The sequence below is a fragment of the Doryrhamphus excisus genome, linkage group LG18 (genome assembly GCF_037039965.1).
Source record: "Doryrhamphus excisus strain RoL-2023G ecotype Guam linkage group LG18, RoL_Dexc_Guam_v1.1, whole genome shotgun sequence".
Classification (NCBI taxonomy): Eukaryota; Metazoa; Chordata; class Actinopteri; order Syngnathiformes; family Syngnathidae; genus Doryrhamphus; species Doryrhamphus excisus.
Genome location: NC_136374.1, coordinates 8,834,820 through 8,854,360, shown reverse-complemented (window position 1 = coordinate 8,854,360; position 19,541 = coordinate 8,834,820). Strand labels below are relative to the sequence as shown.

Sequence of the window (19,541 nt, the reverse complement as noted above, 5' to 3'; positions counted from 1 at the left end):
CCGTTTCAGTTAGAGTCTGACTTTCGGGAAAAAATGAATGACGCTAACAACATAAAAAAAGAAGTCTCACCGTATGTCAATGTCACACTGGAAAGAACGTGTGTCTAAATCGTGTGCTCCCGCTGAACGACAATACAAAATTAAAGAAATGTTATAGAATGGAGACAGCCACAAGCGTTTCAGTACACATTGGCCCTTTCTATATAATAAAATCCCTTTTTATTAAACAAGAGAACGTGAATATCTTTGCGCTCCAGAAGAGGTCAGTTACTACACATCCATTCACTCAAACATAATGGCAATTAGAATACAAACCACTGAATGCAACGTTGTGTGTGGATCTTATCGAGACCTCAGCTCAGGTCTAGCACAATGCGGCCGAGTATTGACACTATCGTACGAGACATTGCTGCATTCATTTGTCGTCATTCATTGCTAGTGTGAGCACAAAAGTGACAAGATCAAGAATTCAAAAAGGCTGAAAAAATCATCAGTCTGCACCAGTGAACGACAATGAAAGTAATGCTAAATGCATGACTTTCCGTGGGAGCAAATGCAATAAGATGGGAGGAACTGGTAGGGTTATGAGGTAGGAACAAAAAAATAAAAAATCAAGAGTCCTTCCCCTTATCCAATTTTACCAAAAGGAAATTGACAGTCCAGCTCATTGGACTGCTCGTCACCAGAACATGGACCGCCATAAGGAGGCACCTTCTTTGTGGGCTTTGTAAATGTAATTTCCCTGAATTAATCAGGGCCGAGTTAGGCGCTTTGATGGCTGCCTGGCAGAAAATAGCCCTTGCGTCTCTTTGTAGTATGCTGCTTAATGCAAGCGTGCCAGAAATGAAAAGAGCCAACCCCTCTGTGCTGGTTTATTCTCAGGCTTTGAGGGAGTACCTTGGCTGACGGCTTAAAAGCTTGAAATGGGCTGACTTTTTTGAGGGGGGTGGAAGGGGGGGGGGGGGGGTGCTTTGCTGCCAAACCTTAAAAAAAAAAAGCACGGACCAAACTGTAATGACAAGTGTGTTTTATTGTAAATGATTGCCAAAACAGACTGACCACTCACCTGGAAAAAGGATGAGATGTAAATACAAAGTCTGCCTTTACAAAGATAATAACGTCCATTTACCTCTGCTAGGGTGCTTACATTGTTACACTGTTTTAGGAAGCAAATATAACTCATTGCAAAAAAACACATGACGTGTGTAAAGAGTCCATTTATTTTATAAAATGTCACATGATGAGAACAGATGAAGACAGGGATCAAAGATTTTTTTGTTGAGTTTTTATTCGTAATTTTCTTGCAAATAATGCATCAATCTTACTAAAATTCTATTATGCAAATGACAAGAAAAATGCTTCAGCGTTAGTAGTAATCAAGTCATATTGGTGCAAAAAAATATTAATTTTTGTGGGTTTTCCCTACCATAATTTTCTTTGCAAATAATAACAGATATATAATCAATAATACATATTATATAATAATATATACATTATATATAATATATATAATAATTTGTTGACTCCAAATTGTCCATAGGTATGAATGAGAGTGTGAATGGTTGTTTGTCTATATGTGCCCTGTCATTGGCTGGCGACCAGTCCAGGGTGTACCCCGCCTCTCGCCCGAAGACGCCTGGGATAGGCTCCAGCACCCCCGTGACCCTCGTGAAGAAAAAGCGGTAGAAAATGAATGAATGAATGTATTATAATAATATATAATATATATAATAATATGATAATATATACGTATAATAAAATGTAATTATGCAATTGAAAAAGAAAAATGGTCATATTGAGAGGTGTACAATATCCTTATTTTTCTTGCAAATGAGCCCCAAGATTTTGTGTTTATGTATTCCTACAGGAATATGTGGGAAAGAGTATACGATTGTGTTGATTAAAATTATAACTGTTTGAGTGTTATTCCGGCTTTATTAACATGGCTGTCATTTTAACTTTACTTCATCACATATTGATGACTTTCTAATATTTTGGCTCTAAGTAAAAAAAAAAAACAAACAAGATATTAGAAACACATCTATCTGCATTATTATCATTTAGTAATTTTCGTACTATCTTTGCAAAGGTAAAATTTTAACCAAGTCTTGTTTTGGACTACAGAAGTGTACCTAATTTACACACTACAAAATATGGAAATCTAAAGTAGATGAAGTTATTTTAAGTCATATAGCTCAGTGTGAAAAAAATCAGCACTTTTGACTCTATATGATATTTACTTTTGCTTCGATTTCCAGCATGGAGGAATTTTCCATATTTTTTTTAGGACTGAACAAAAGGACCTTCCTGATTTGTCAACAGTCACCGTTGGCAGGTGACCGTCCAGCAGCCTGCAGCGTCCTCCGGGCCATCTCCAAAGCTCCTTCCTGCGTCGCGTTCCCACCAATGAAACCTGCAGCATGGACGAAGATGCAGCCCTCGATGCCGCTAAGCGTCGACAGGTCCAGGTCGCGGATGCCGCGCCACTCCTCTAGCAGGGACAACCTGGCACGGGAAGACGAGGCGGATGAGTTTGCATACAGATGCACACCGCATGGGGTGAGCTATTCACCTCCTGTTGACACACCCCGCCATGTACAAAAAGTGTTGCGTCTGCATGTCTTCATGTCGCCCTGATCTGCGGTAAACATCACATGGCCTCAATCAGCTGCCGCAAATACGTCAACAGAAGCAATCAGCTTTATTCTTCTCCTCCGGTAATGTGGAAAATCACAGACCGGCGCAGTCGCATGAGGCCACCAAAGTCTGCCGTCAATCAGGGGGAAGATTGTGCTCGGGGAGGGTTGACCTTACCGACACGACGTGTCTCTGAAGGGAGCGCACGCAGGAAGAAAAATTCATAAAAATGTAGTCTACACCTACACGTTTCTCCTTCTCATTGTGAAGGGTCATTTATCTAAATTGTCTTCCAACGTTGCTTTCTATGTGCCTACTCTACCGCCATTTTTTTTTATTCTGATATACAGTGAAGAAAATAAGTATTTGAACACCCTGCTATTTTGCTATTTCTCCCACTTAGAAATCATGGAGGGGTCTGAAATTTTCATCGTAGGTGCATGTCCACTGTGAGAGAGATAAACTAAAAAGAAAAATCCAGAAATCACAATGCATGATTTTTTAACAATTTATTTGTGTGATACAGCTGCAAATAAGTATTTGAACACCTGTGTATCATCTAGAATTCTGACCCTGAAAGACCTGTTAGTCTGCCCATTAGAAGTCCACCTGCACTCCATGTATCATCCTGAATCAGATGCACCTGTTTGAGGTCGTTAGCTGCATAAAGACACCTGTCCACCCCATACAATCAGTAAGACTTTAACTTGTAACATGGCGAAGACCAAAGAGCTGTCCAAAGACACCAGAGACAAAATTGTACACCTCCACAAGGCTGGAAAGGGCTACGGAGCAATTACCAAGCAGCTTGGTGAAAAAAGGTCCACTGTTGGAGCTATCATTAGAAAATGGAAGAAGCTAAACATGACGGTCAATCTCAATCGGAGTGGAGCCCCATGCAAGATATCACCTCGTGGGGTCTCAATGATTCTAAGAAAGGTGAGGAATCAGCCCAGAACTACACGACAGGACTTGGTCAATGACCTGAAAAGAGCTGGGACCACCGTTTCCAAGGTTACTGTAGGTAATACACTAAGACGTCATGATGTGAAATCATGCATGGCACGAAAGGTTCCCCTGCTTAAACCAGCACATGTCAAGGCCCGTCTTAAGTTTGCATATGACCATTTGGATGATACAGAGGAGTCATGGGAGAAAGTTTTATGGTCAGATGAGACCAAAATAGAACTTTTTGGTCATAATTCCAATAAGCGTGTTTGGAGGAAGAAGAATGAAGAGTACAATCCGAAGAACACCATCCCTACTGTGAAGCATGGGGGTGGTAGCATCATGCTTTGGGGGTGTTTTTCTGCACATGGGACAGGACGAGTGCACTGCATTAAAGAGAGGATGACTGGGGCCGTGTATTGTGAGATTTTGGGGAACAACCTCCTTCCCTCTGTCAGAGCATTGAAGATGGGTCGTGGCTGGGTCTTCCAACACGACAACGACCCGAAGCACACAGCCAGGAAAACCAAGGAGTGGCTCCGTAAGAAGCATATCAAGGTTCTAGCATGGCCCAGCCAGTCTCCAGACCTGAACCCAATCGAAAATCTTTGGAGGGAGCTCAAACTCCGTGTTTCTCAGCGACAGCCCAGAAACCTGACTGATCTAGAGAAGATCTGTGTGGAGGAGTGGGCCAAGATCCCTCCTGCAGTGTGTGCAAACCTGGTGAAAAACTACAGGAAACGTTTGACCTCTGTAATAGCAAACAAAGGCTACTGTACCAAATATTAACATTCATTTTCTCAGGTGTTCAAATACTTATTAGCAGCTGTATCACACAAATAAATTGTTAAAAAATCATGCATTGTGATTTCTGGATTTTTCTTTTTAGTTTATCTCTCTCACAGTGGACATGCACCTACGATGAAAATTTCAGACCCCTCCATGATTTCTAAGTGGGAGAAATAGCAAAATAGCAGGGTGTTCAAATACTTATTTTCTTCACTGTAGCTCTCTGCATAAAACGACTTCAAAATTAAATATGTCAAGCCAACCTCATGCTCCGATTTTCTTGAAACAAATCACAGACGATTGATGAAAAGTACAAATACAGGTGGTCCTCGGGTTAGCAGTTCTGTTCCCAGACAGAAAGTCGACTTTAAGTCAGAACCTAAACCCAAATGAACTCAGAAGTCTGTACACAGAACACATAAAGGACAAACAAATTACTGTAATAAATAGATAAAATACACAAAATAAAACTACCCCATTGGTTGTCTTGCAGGTATTTTGACCTTCTTACCAATATCTCCTTGTAACAGCACACAGAAACCATGACCCCTCTAGCATAAAACATCTTTAGTCATAAAGATCCTTTATGTTCATTTTCACTTACATCGTGATGACTTTCCTTTTCTTTGGCGCACTTCCGCTTCAGAGACGTAATGCAGTGCAAAAAGTTAATAAGCAATGTTATTCAAGTCGGTGTGGCTGAGCAGGAGGCACACACTATTCTTCCGTCGCAATCTTGAGGCAAACACACATGAACTCTTAACTAGTTCTGGTTAGAGTATTGTATTTACGGACCACAATTATGAAGAAGTAATGACGTTTGTCCTTTGGATTGTGAATATGAAATTGAAAATGAAATGAAAGCATTGGTTACGTGAGGGCTTTCCTTCATGCTGCGTTCATGCTGAATTCCACTGATTGTATGAGTCCAGAGCTTCATGAAAATAATAATTGGCACTTTTTGTATGAGTTACATTGCAAATTGCAGTATTTGTCTTATTTTGCACAGTAAAAGAAGCATAATGTGTTCATTCATTATACAAGATTGCAAAGATGTGCTGCTTACATCGGTATTGGTATTGATGTGCTGGACAATCTCAATATATCGATAAGAAAGCCAACAGTGAGCATCCGTAATAAAAACCCCTCAGGGTGAAAAGTTCATTTATTTTCTACCGCTTATCCTCACGAGCTGTCTTTGGGCGAGAGGCGGGGTACACCCTGGACTGGTCGCCAGCCAATCGCAGGGCACATATAGACAAACAACCATTCACACTCACATTCATACCTATGGACAATTTAGAGTCGGCAATTAACCTAGCATGTTTTTGGAATGTGGGAGGAAACCGGAGTACCTGGAAAAAACCCACGCATGCACGGGGAGAACATGCAAACTCCACACAGAGATGGCCGAGGGGGGAATCGAACACAGGTCTCCTAGCTACCATTTCATCCTAGCTGCCAGCTTCATTCATTCATTCATACAATTTGGAGTCGCCAATTAACCTAGCATGTTTTTGGAATGTGGGAGGAAACCGGAGTACCCGAAGAAAACCCACGCATGCACGGGGAGAACATGCAAACTCCACACAGAGATGGCCGAAGGGGGAATCGAACACAGGTCTCCTAGCTACCATTTCATCCTAGCTGCCAGCTTCATTCATTCATTCATACAATTTGGAGTCACCAATTAACCTAGCATGTTTTTGGAATGTGGGAGGAAACCGGAGTACCCGAAGAAAACCCACGCATGCACGGGGAGAACATGCAAACTCCACACAAGAGATGGCCGAGGGTGGAATTGAACCCTGGTTTCCTAGCTGTAAGGTCTGTGCGCTAACCACTTCACACCGTGCAGCCAGGGTGAAAAGTTATCTTCAGTAAAGACCTTTTGGTCATCTTGTTTCGATATTGCAGGTGTACGTAGTGTTGCGGCCAGTTCCAAATCATTATTAAACTGGATGAGAAAATACGTTAACTAGTCCCACCGACACGTTGCAGCCCCTGCTATCATTTCATGTCAATACAAGCTCATTCTCATAAAAGCAGCCTGGGGAGGAAGGTAAAGCACTGCCCTAATCCCTGTTAAATGAATCAAGTGGTCGATAGCTCCATTCTATGGCTGTAAGTCAGGCTGCATGGAAAAGGTCAACAGGGTTGGTAATGAGGGAATGAGTGGGAGGGAATGTTATGACAGGTCATAAGCTCCGATTCTCCTGATGACCGCTCTAAATATACACTCCACAATTAGCAAAGTAGATGTGCCGCACAGAGACCTAAACTATAGAGTACAAATCCAAGATGTAGGTCGGGTTCCAGGAGGAGAGGTCTATTTTTTTCCTTCTTCAGCTCATATATCTGCCAGGATGCACACCTATTCCATGTAATGCATCACCAAGAAGGTGGGGCGGCTTCCATCCTTCCTCACTCACATTCTTACTTGCAATGTGATGCTGATAAAAATAGACCTCCCTTCCTCCCAGGTGCAGTGACAGGGACACAGGTGCTAATAACGCCCCTTTTGCAGAGTTGGCAACTGCCTTTTGGGACGCTCAGAGATGCCCAGACACAACAAATGTTTGTTCGTATGTACAGTATATACAGTATGTAGTATATATATATCCAAGACATTATTCTTTTGTTCTGTTCTCACTGGAATACCACACCAACCGTCCCGTGTTTGCATTCAATTAAAGCTTTTGAACAGCTTTACCGCCTTAATCATACGCCTGTCTTTGGAGTTGAATAGGCACCGCCGCCTGATGAGATTCTGCAGCAGAGTGGAAAAAAAAAATGTGAGGAAAGAGATGAGGTTACGTGCGAAAGGTGAGGTGGCCAGATAGGGAGACGGGTGATGGGGGGGGGTTGGGGAGGAGGATTCATGGCAAAACAGGCAAGCTTGGCCATGAAAAAGGTGACAGAAGGAGGCTGTTTACAGGGCAACGACAGAAATATTGCACATGGACTGAGATGGCGAGGAACGATGGGGGAGCGAATCTTTCGGGGGAGGGTGAATGGAGGTGGAAAAAGAACTAAGAGTCATGGTCAGATCATCCGCCCCTTTGCCCCCCCATTACTGCCACTGGATTAGTAACAAGGAGGAGAGTTGGATGCGTTCACAATTTTATCTTGTATTAATGCTAGCCAGGGGTGCAACCAGTAGTCAATCTTTTGTCCTGTTTGGGAACACTTGACCTTCTCGGTGAAATACGTAAATGCACAAAGACAAGTGATGAGCTGCACTTCAGGTAATAAATAACTTCAATTCATTAAAAAATCAAATGGGAATTTTGATTTTACTACCTTATTGTACCCAACGTGAATCCCACCATGATCCCAAAACCGAGGTATTTACTGAACCATGATTATGGTCCCCGAATACTAGCATTTGCCATCCAAGAGAGGACATACTAGGAAATTGCTCCAAGAGTCCCTGACTGACAAAACTACTTTCCATGGCAAATTAATCATCAGTGATGAGGTTAAGGGCTAACAGGAAGAGGAGCTGCAGGAAATGTAATATGCAAGAAGGAGAATCTTAACAGCTACACTACTAAAGTGTGTACCACTTGGAGAAAGTATACACTCACGGGACACAACATTACACCTTACAAGATTAACTCCTCAGTATGCACAAGTTTAAATGGCTCTTTATGTCGCCTATGTGCCACCTATGATTAATTATTGCTGCTTTTTGACTGCACAGGACCTTCAGCTCTACCCGCTTTGTACATATGAGTACAAAGTTAATGAGTTAGATTGATATTTTGTCATACGCCTATTGGCATAGGGGCAATCATTGGGGCAAAAAAGGACGCTAGTCCACTGCATGGTGTATCTACATGTGAACAAGAGATGGGTCCTGTTTGAAAAGCCGGAATTGTACACTGCTCACACTGACTGGAAAAAATATGATAATAAGGTCAGATTTGAGGCAAAAAATTGGACTTGACTTGCATTGTAAATGCAACCTATGGCGCACAGCATTAACTGGCTAGTTCCAAGCCAGGCCTCTTTGCTCAGGCTAACGATGTAACAATGCTTAAGGCTGGATCCGTACTCTGGACACCACTTAGTGTCTAAACTAAGACGTACAAAACGGTTGTGCACTGGCTACAGTCAATTATACTTTTAGACTTTGATACAGGTTTGTTAAATATGTATAGTGGACCGCATGTGGCCCGCAGGCCATAGTTTGGACACCACTGTTTAAGCGGAAACTATTTTGCTAAATGCTCTGCAATGAGAAAAAAAAAAACATTGAGCTTCAACACATCAAACCTTATCAGCCACCGGAAACGGAGGCATCGCCACGACGCCCAGGGCTTGTTTGTATTGCCAAAGAGTTTCAAAATTGCTAAATTTTGCCAGAGATGTGAGGACTAAAGAAATCTGTGGTTTCATCATGGAAACAATTGCGCTATAGCAAAATAAAGTATGATTCATTGAGTTTTATCATTTAATTGGGACAAAAAAAGAAAGGTCAGATTGTGTTTGGACAAAAGTCTTGTCACATACCAAAATAATGTCCGGCACAAAAAAAAAACACAAACATGCTACAAAAACAACGAAGTACCTGGCTGTGACGAGACTTTTGTTCAAGCACAATCTGACCTTTCTGTCCTAATTAAATGATAAAACTCAAAGAATGATACAAGACTTTGCTATAATGACTATAATCCAGAGTTTTTTGCCTTTCACATAAGCAATTTCAGCAACTAAATGTGAAGTTATTATTTCTTTATCCTACAGCTTGGTAGTAACAAGTAACACCTTTTGTCAGGCACTGTAATAATATAGGATATTTGGTAAGGCCAAATCTACAGATAGTTTGTCAAATCTTTGTTTCAGCCCTTCTTTCTTCCAGCTGTACACAAGCGTTGGGCGATATATTTTATATACCAGTATAGATTCTTCCCATGATAAGAAAATGACCTGTACTGGTATAAATGATAAACATATAAGCAAGCTGAGTTGATGACTGCGCGCCGGACAAGTGAAAAAATACGAGAAGCACATTAATTTTGAATGTAGCTCATCTTAGCCGTAAATATACATTGTCCACAAAAATCTGCCATTTACCCCATGTCTGCGTAAACAAATCAAGAGCATCGTAAAAATATATATATATATATATATTACATATGCTGTTGGAATTAAATCTTCCTTAATCACAAGCACAGGGATTACAGTTTGTTAAAGATTTAGTGACAATGTGTGCAGAGGCTGACATCCCATTGGAAAAGTTAGCTTAAAGTTAGTTTGTTTGCTTGACAATTTGAGACAAATGTATTTCATGATATGGCTTAAGGTTTCTAGCTTCTTATAGAAGACTCTGCTGAATTCCAATTTCATATCGTGATAATCCCCAAAATATTGTGATATATGCTACTGTCCCTAGTACCTTAGTGTACACAAACTACTACTTTAAACTAATTAAATCAATTTTTTTAAATAGCTAGAAGTTATCAACAGTTAACAGTATCTGTCTTGAGAAGCAAGAAGTTACTGGTATCAAAAATAAAAATATCATCAACAACAATAATAATGCATCAACAACAATAGTCGTGTCAACCCAAGCAGGTACCGTGCAGTGCAAAAGAGGCATAAGCAACCATTGAACAACCCAACTTGTCAGTCTCTTTACTTAAACATTGGGGGCGAGCACACTTCCAAAAAGGGCCGCAGGGGAAGGAAATCAATGCAATTAACATTTGATAATAGAATTCAAAAGTGTTTGTTCATGGGACAACACAAATACAGGAAATTCTTTATAGCATGTGACAGATTTTAATTAAATTATACACTGCTGCACAGAAATGGGCGGGTTGTGTATTGGGGAGGTGATGTGTTTGTAGAAAATAGAGGTCACAGCCATAATAACAACAAAAAAAAAGTCATTGCATGCTGCATGACTTGAGCTTGGGGCGAGGAGTGCGGGAGATAAGATTGAGCGTGGCTGACAGTAAGCTGGAATTTAATTGAATAAACACTTGTAACTGCTGAACACGTCGTATGTATATGAGAAAGATGTTTTATTGTTGTGGGGAATGAATAAGTGTTGTGACAAAACAGTGTGATGAGTGAGCGCAGAGGTGCACTAGACTGATTCGCATGTCACTTTTCTTTTCAATGGCACACTGCATTGAGATACACGCATTCAATCACTTAAATAAGCATATGCATGCTTAAATCCATGCATTAGCACATATGATAAATAGTTTGTGTCAACAACGTGGAATTTGATTGATCTAAAGCTAACAGTAACAGTATATTCATTTGTTGTCGTGACAATGGAACCATAATGGATTTTACTACTACCAATTAACAAATAATGCTGCGATACCTTGTTGTCAATATAGAAACATGGTGCATCACAAATGGTGGAAAGTATCAAATACTGACAATTTGTGTTAACATAGTGGAACATTGGATTGCATTTGTTGTGTTCGTTTCGCACCCATAAATGCATCATCATCAGACACAAGGAGCATGGACAGTGGGGGGGGATCACTGTATTAATTTTCTAAAGGGGACCTATTGTGCTTTTTCCACTTTTCTGACCTATAAATGTACCCTCAATGTTGTATTCTCGCGTTAACCGATGCCAACGTTGATGTGGTTTGTGCATTTGGAAGTCAGCCCTAAAAGAAGTGTGGGATGGCTCTGAACGCTCGGTTTCAGAGGGTGTTCTAACACTGGCAGTTTGTGATGTCACAGATCGCCAGGCTTCCTTATATGGGCGTGCACTGTAGGCCTTGCCCATCCCCAAGCTCTGCTTCTCTGTTTACAGTGTTAGCAATGTCTCCCAGGGAGTATTTGGTCGGGTGTAAGGGAAAGCTAAATTTTTTTTACAATTCCTAACGAGGAAAACAGGTGGTTGCCGTTCTGGATTTCCTATCAGCAAAAAAAATAGATTTAGCTAGATAGATAATCTGTTGGCAGCATTTCACACAGGACTGTTTTGTGAACATGGGTCACTATGCAGCTGGACTAGCCGACAAACTCGCTGAAGCCCGACGCCTTTCCAACGTTACTTGGTTGTGTCGAAGAGTCAGAAGAGCAAGCAGTATGTAACAATTTATCAGTGTCCTAACTGTGTTTATTATGTGTAAATAATGGAACAAAAGCAGTTGTCTGTGTAGCATAATAGAGTGTGCATACAGGGAGAGAGGTTGCTAATAGCCATTTCCCACCATATTCAGTAGGTCTACCTGAGTTTTTTTTTTTTAAACACTGGTGGTCCCGCAAAAAACGTCTAATGACCACATTACCAATGTTGTAGAAAACCCAATGTTCTATTTTGTGCTCTCAGCACAAATGTTTCTGAAAATCTGCTTGTAGTGCATTGTCTACCTTTCAGTATTTAGAAAGAGGCATCGTTTGTGTGTTAATGACGTTTTGTTTCGACTGTTCCAATGCCGCTCTTCATTGCTATTGAGCTGGTCTTACGTGGCACTGCTTGTGACTAATTAGGGCTACCTGAGCTGTAATTTGTCTCTGAGCTGGATGCAATGACTATTATAAATGCACCTACTTATGTTTTATTATTTAGAAACACTAAGTGGACCGTAAAGGTTGTGATTGGTCGGCTTGTAGAACATTATTCCCTGTTTGTATACTTCTCCTCCCATTTCTTCTCCAAAAATAAGTGTTGCAACACATTAGTTCAACTCTCCTTCTCTCTTAAATTACTACCATTAAATGGCAATGATGGTAGAAAAGTTAACAAGCTAAATAGTTAAGAGTCCGAGATTGTCCTCATGGAGTTGAGTTCAGACGGCATCGCTTCAAAATCCTTTTTTGTGAGTAAGCAGGGAAAGAATGTGAAAATGTCACAAAAAAAAAAAGATAAAACTACTCGTAAACAGACTGCAGTATTTCAACTGTATTCTCTGCTTTCAGTACTATGGATCAGCCGAGCCAAAGTACCTTAAAAGAAATTGTTAGTACATGCAGTAAAACTCCACATTTCAGATGACAATTTCATGTACTGCAGCATTTACACTACTTACAACAAAACAGCCACATCGATCCAGAAATCAAACATATGCACCAGCTATGCTACAAATCTGCTATTTTATTTCAATGTTGTATGTCACGTCACTGTGACAGATTTTCTGTGACAGGTTTTGCAATATACAATGTACTTGCAATGTACTGCCAACTGAAAATTATTAATTATTATATTGTATGATGACTTCATGGAATAAGACAAAAACACATTTCAAGGAAAAAAGGGGTCATGCTGCTCCAATTTAGTAGTTGAGTGTCTGCACAGTGCTGCACCGAGTAACTTTAGCTGCAAACCAAACTAGTGGCGAGCTGAAGAAAACCTAATAAAATGGAGGAATTGTGACAATCGTCGAGCCGTTTTCAACTTCCTACTTGCACCACGTACGAGGGACTGCTGAGCACCTCTGCGGCTGCCACAGTCTAAGGAGAGGTGGTCGTTGTGTGTGACTGGCCCATTACAGAGCGTGAAAAGTGAATACATAAAGAGCATTTTCTTTAAACACGAATACAGATAATGAAAAATGTACTCGTTTCATATTAATATCCGGCAATGCATTATCCGTAACAAATACTTGTTTATAACTGGCTCATCCCTACTTTTTTGGTATATTTTATTTTAATTAAATAAAAATTGGTCACATTTATTTTAAGCTGCCGCAGGCCAATGAAGTACAAACGGTGGGCCACATGTGTGCCCAGGGTCACAATTTGCACACCCGTTACAAACAACTACTGTATATATTAATTCAGATTTCTTTTTCAATATTAGCATTTTGTTTCTATTTTTTTTTAGAATTGTGGGAATTACCTTGAAGTTTGCAGAGTTTCCTTTAAAAAAATAATTTAAACTGTTGTTTTTTTTGCTCCATTATTATACCACTAAACTGAACAGATCCATGGCGTTAACATTACATCTCAACTAATTAATTGTTTGTATATGGTGTGTTCTCTAAGGACCTATAGGCATTTGTTTGCAGAGTAACTGCTGATCCTTACAATACCATTCATTCAGCCAATCATTGCCTCACCTTTGGAAAACACAAATCAACCCTGCCACCTGCTTTCAGGTCGTCTCCAGAGAACTGCTGAAGACAAAGGCTGTTGCAACCATTTTTACAAAGTGACACTGAGGCCAGCGAGAAAAAAAAAACAAAACAAGGAAGACAGTCGGCTTTCAGGTTGTTCCACTGTTTGTACCCATCTGACAAGCACTTATGTTGAAGTAAACATGTGCCAACGCGTGTCCATTCAATGGTACAGTTTCATTTGTTGAAGCTGGGATCAATATCAAACAGTAGAAAGGTTTTCAGCATAGCAACGACAGGTGAGAAACAGACAAGCAGTTCGATGAATAACAAAACAAAATACACCTCAAACAGAAAACACAAGCTTTTACAAAGCATGCGGCATGCAGGGATTTGGGGTGGCAAGTCAACAATTTCGGAGCCCCCGGTGGGGCCAATGATGACGTTAATAGAGCAGCTTTGTGGAAGGGCTCACCGGGTAAACATTTCCCCTCTAGGGCTGACTGGAGCCAGACATGATAGGTGTTAATCACCTGACACATTCACACAATAGCTCTGGCTCCCTGCATCGTCGCCATTAAGCAGAAAGATTAGAGGATGAGGAGTATTTTCTAGGGCATCATTCATTTAAATGTGCACTTCAATCAAAACCACAATCACAACCAAAAAGAATAAAAAAATGGACTCTGTAAAACACACACACCCACACAACAATTAATACAATAAATAAAATGGAGTATCAAGTCCAAATGGATGAATGGATAATAATGACCATTGAGTATTTTCGCTGTTTTGTATACGCAGTGTTCCCTCGTTTACCACGGGACAAAGGTTGAAATCTGCAAAGTAACCAACTTAAATTTTTTACAGTTACATGTTACTTGTAACTGTAAATGGCAGAAACGTCTGCACCATACACTTTCAGACACAAGCATCAATATTTTCTCACATTTCTCTGTTGTTTAGACACTCTCAAAGTTCTAATTTATTTTGAATTTTAATGAGCAACCAACTAGGTTGGACACAAGAAATTTCACCCCACTGACTGTGCCGCATCCTGGCGCTCTTTGGCTTTATCGTTTTTGTATCCATGTTAAAATGGTTAATGGGGCCCTAAAGTCGGTTAACTTCCACTTCTTCCTTTTATTGCTTATTGGTGGTTAGCTAGTTTGCTAGCGACCATTGACCACAACAGGAAAGGAAGGAGATTGATTGGCTCACTGTCAATCAGGACACAGAAAATGGATGGATGGATTCCCACACTAGGGCTGTGGTATTTGGTAATGGGTATGGTTTTATTTCATTTGAACATGCATCAGATTACAATTGAGTGCATCCCATAATCAGTTCACAGTTCCACATGTCCAAAAGGAGTAGGAAGAAGCTAAGCTTATTAAATCCTACTCCTCCATCTGGTACTTTTACAATCAGTAACTGTTACATTTGTTCACTTCCTGCTTTCCTAATATGGTTTAAGGTTGTTTTCATTTTTACATTTTTTGTCCCGTACCGAAGTACGAGGTGGCTTAGAAACCATCACTTTTGTGCCTTCATTCATATATGACCTCTGACCTCTGTATCAACTTACTAGCAGCCCCGCCTCCATCTACTGGGACAAAGAGGCTAAATGATCTGAGAGGAGGGTTCACACTCTTCCTTCACTCCAATATAGAACCAACGTGCCCAGGCAGATATAGCGTGAACCCTGTTGCCATCCAGCATGTGTGGTAAAGACGGAAACACGCAAGCACATGGAAATTTACCGAGACCGGTAAAATGATCAACTTTGCTTTTATTTATCATTGGATTCATCGTTTTATTAATTATTGTGACCTCATATGTGATTATTGTGATGGCCTACTCTAATTAAATAGCTGTCACGAAAGGTTAAACATTCACAGTGGAAGCAGAGGTCCAAACTAGGTAGTGTGAATCCTTTATCAAGCGGCCATTGTGAATTGCAGCATTGTCCTCTTGAAAAAGACAAGTCGTTACCACACAGACAAGGGCCTTCAGTCATGAGGGATGCGCCCTGCACCATCTCCACATAACCAACTGCTGTTTGAGGCCCCTGCACAACTCCGACGCTCTATTGTTCCATTGAAGAAAAAAAAGCACGCAACATCATGATACACTTTCTCCGAAGTGCCATTTCAGATGGGAAATCCTTGTCAAGCCAGTAACGGTAGAAGCCATGGTTACATTTTTTCTCATCAGAAAATAAAACTTTCTTCGACCGGTCCATGTCCCATGTTTGGTGCGCCTGTGCAATTTCCAAACGGGTAATTTTGTGGTGTTGAAGGATACGAGGCCGTTGTAGACTTCTTAAAAGCTTTCTATCGCAGATGCCGTCTGATGGTTATTGGACTGCACTCGGCATGAGTAAGAACCTTCATTTGGGCAAAGGATCGTCCCATGATTTGACGGACAGTAAAAAGGTTCTTCCGGCTGAGGACCGTGAGATTTTTTTTTAGTCTACTTGACTTTTTTTTTGTTCTACAACCCTCAGGATCTTTTAAGATGTTTCTGCGTCCAATCTCAGGAATGCTTGGTTTTTTGACACCGAATCCGCATTTTTTATTCTGTCGATGAACAGTTCATTTCACTTTAATGCTCGTTTACAATAATTTGCTTATTCAAAATATTCAATTTGGTCTCACTGCCATTTCTTCTTTTTGTATTTTGAAGCTCTAATGTAGAACCTCATTAAGAGTGCAAAATGTAAATTTTGCAATTTTTCAACTAGTCTTAAAATTTTGATCAGGAGTGTGTTTATCATGTATGTGTACCATGTACGTATATCATAAAGTGCCCCCCCCATGGTAAGACTGAAAACACAGTTGGCTATTTGGAGTTGTGTGTCCCATTTCGGCGGGATTAAGACCATTTGACTGTTTTTCTTTTTCCGTATAAAGTGTTTTAAAAAAACAAGCTGTGGCCCCAAGGTGACACAATGGACACATCTGGTCTAGAAGATTGCCATGTTAATAAATGTTTGTTTTACCTTTTCGAACTTTCAAGCTTCGCAGAACATGAAGAAAAATCACATTTATTTTGAATGCGCTCAATTTAAAACTTAACAGAGCAGCATTTTGCAGATAGAGTTATGTAAATTTGGTTTGACCTTGTTCCAAAGCATAGCATTCCCCTGGGTGGTTGTGGGTCGCCCGTGGTGACGTTCTAATTAAAGTGACTTGTTCAATAGAGGGCGATGCTGCCGAGATTACACCTCTGGATCTCGGATTCATTAAAATCCACCTTCACAAAAGGAGCCGAGTTCCTGTGAATAATTGGCGGCAAATGAAAGCATCTGTCCAGTAGGCAAGTGGACACGTGGTGTTTTCCCAGAAATAAAAGGAAAGTAAACAGGATGTCAGGGCTCAGGTGGTTCTGTTGAGATGTGTTTACATCCTTTTGTCTCTCTACAGACCAATGATCTCGGTTTGCGCTAAAGGATCCTGTTCATTCTACGAGCAAGAATTTCTGTACTTCCATGAGTTGTTGTCAAACGCTCCAGCAAGCAGTGAGTCAACTCAACACATGTGGGAGACTGTGCAGGCTGTCACTGTGTATCCAATTGGGCTCCGCATGCATAATTTGTGCTGTGGAAGGAGCTCCAGTGTAGATAGAACCTCGCCATGCAGACATTAGCCACGTTTATATGAGGAGTTTTTCCTCTTTCCGAATGACTTTTCCGAAAACAATGTTATACATGGCAAGGCTCTACATTAAAAACAAAAATGACTTGCCCATGGGGAATCCTTAAGGTGAGAACTACTTGCCCGAACTTGCCCCATGTAAAATGAAAAGACTGCCATAATGATATCATCTAATTTTTGTGGGATCTCAAATAAAGATTAAATGATTATCATTTCTTGTGGTTGGTTTCCTACATAGATCATGACGTTGCATGGAAATCTGGATTGTCAAGAGACTTCTAGGTACTTTGCCTTGATAAATAAAAATACATTCATGATTGAATAAACATTGTGCTTATTAAATAATAAATGATTGATTTTAAAATTGTCACAGCAATGTGATTCACTCACCTGTGCCATCATTTGATTTGCTGCCGCTAATAAAATACGTGTTTAGGAGGCACTGGTTCATCACTTTTTGGTGTTTTCCTTCAGAAGTTGTTGAAGAATTAGACAATGTTGGCAAGAAGATAGATGTTTTCGTAGTCAAACCATCGCTGATTGGTTGATTGCGAACAAGAACGGGTGTCGGTAAAACACGGACTGTGGACTACGGACCGTGGTCTAAATAAACGATTCTGATTGGTTCATTTCAAGATTTGCAAGGATTGGTTTGCAAATTACCACCGGAATTACGCAGTCCGTGTTTTACCAACACCCAACAATAACCGCTTTTAAAAAAACTCTTGGCAGTATGGCATGCCAAAGTGCACTTACCCGACGGGAATATCACTCATTGGATTTAATTGCCCGAATTTTGTTTTAACTTTGTTATTGTCGAGTCCTGCATGGAAAGAAATATTCCAATCTCTTGTCTACATGAGACGCGATAATTAAACAGAATAGTCAATGGGGCATGCGCAGTAAAGCGTAAACATCAACATCACGTGATATCGATTTCCCCGAATTTTTCTTTCACTTGTTGGAATAACTCCATATAGCGAGTTTTTCGTTCGTCCAATCTTGAAATTTAGTTTGGATCAAAAACAAACTTTTCGCAGCAGTCCAGTGCTCGCCTCCATTTTTAAAACTGAAGAACGTCTCAAGCTGTGTGTTACGTCATATCTGAGCATGTGCTGAAAGAACAGGAAACAGGAAAAGATAAAATTCAATATTGCTAATATTTTATAAATAAACTCGGACACGTTTTATATACATAGATATATATTTTCTTTTTAAAGTAAAACTGGACTTGTAAATAAAATATAGAAGGGTTTAGATTCTGTTCCACAGATGGCGGTAATGCACACAAAAGCTACTTGCCAACCTCCAATAAACAACAGAAGAAGAAAAACACGACAAAGAAGAACGCACCCTGACAACTTTCCGCTAGAGTGGGTACATGATACCTCAATCGGATTGGGGAAAGGAATATTCCACCCCTGTCAATCCGATTATATGTTAATTTGGAATGGCACTTTTGTTTCGGAATGAGGTGTATACAAAGGTTAAATCCTTTCTGTGTGAGCAAATAAACCGAATGCAATTGGAACATTTGAGCCCATGTATACGTGGCTATTGTTAACAAATCCACTCGCTGCTGTTGCGTGTTATTACCTGTTCTGGAAGGTGTTGAGGCCCGCCGGGACACACTGGACCCTCCATTGTCCGTTCTGGTCGGGGTAAAGCACAAACTTGATTGGTGTCTCTACTTGGAGCTCCTTTTCCAGGGTGAAAAGATGCTCCTTCCAGGGACACCCTCCCTGGGAGAATAGCAGCACCTGCCCACTGGGATCTACCTGGAAATATGAGAGGGGGAGGGGGGAATTATGTCACTTCCTAAGAAAGAATTAATGCTGCACTTCATCCAAACAAGTAACTTAAATTCCCTAAAAATACTGAAATAATTCACATCCTTCAAACTATTACTGTTGCTCTTGCCTGCATTGTTGCACCTTACTAAAAAGAAACCTTGTGAACGTCTACATATTTTTTTTATTATTATTTAAAAAAAAGTTGGGGGGAAAATTACCTGAAGGGAAATTGACATCTCTGGTGACTAGATGTATTTACTTTTATGTTTTCTATCATTGCCCATCATTCACAATCTTTATGTGAGACATGAACGCATGTCTTTCATTTCTGTGCCTTCTAAAGATATAAAAACAGATAAAATTAGGCATTTCATTAACGTGCGTAATGGGACACACATAGTCCACCTACAAACACCGCCAAAACCTTTTATATCCATGTAGTATCATGCATATCGATGATAACATGTGATATTTTGCCCTTCTTTGGTCATTTTAAGCATTGCCAATACTTCCCTCATGGGCGCTTTGGTTTCAAATATCAGCATAGAAACAAATGCTACACCTCGCGTTAACTTTTCTAAACTCAAAAACAAAAACACAGCAGCAGTGTCCTTTTGATAGTGGCCGGGGGCATTGTGAACGAGAAGCTGCGAGCGAATGTGTGGTGAAGCTAG

General features: G+C 40.4%; 1 protein-coding gene across 1 annotated transcript in view; it reads right to left on the bottom strand.

The window, feature by feature from the left end:
• Nucleotides 1-1,024: 1,024 nt before the first annotated feature.
• The window catches only part of myg1 (myg1 exonuclease), a 33,221-nt gene continuing 14,704 nt past the window's right edge, over nt 1,025-19,541 (bottom strand). Inside the window, exons 6-7 of the mRNA XM_058055721.2 lie at nt 18,671-18,852; nt 1,025-2,505 (exon numbers count right to left, since the gene is read on the bottom strand). Of these exons, the coding sequence (XP_057911704.2) occupies nt 2,316-2,505; nt 18,671-18,852 (372 nt within the window). The 3' untranslated portion in view covers nt 1,025-2,315. The remainder of the gene's footprint in view (nt 2,506-18,670; nt 18,853-19,541) is intronic.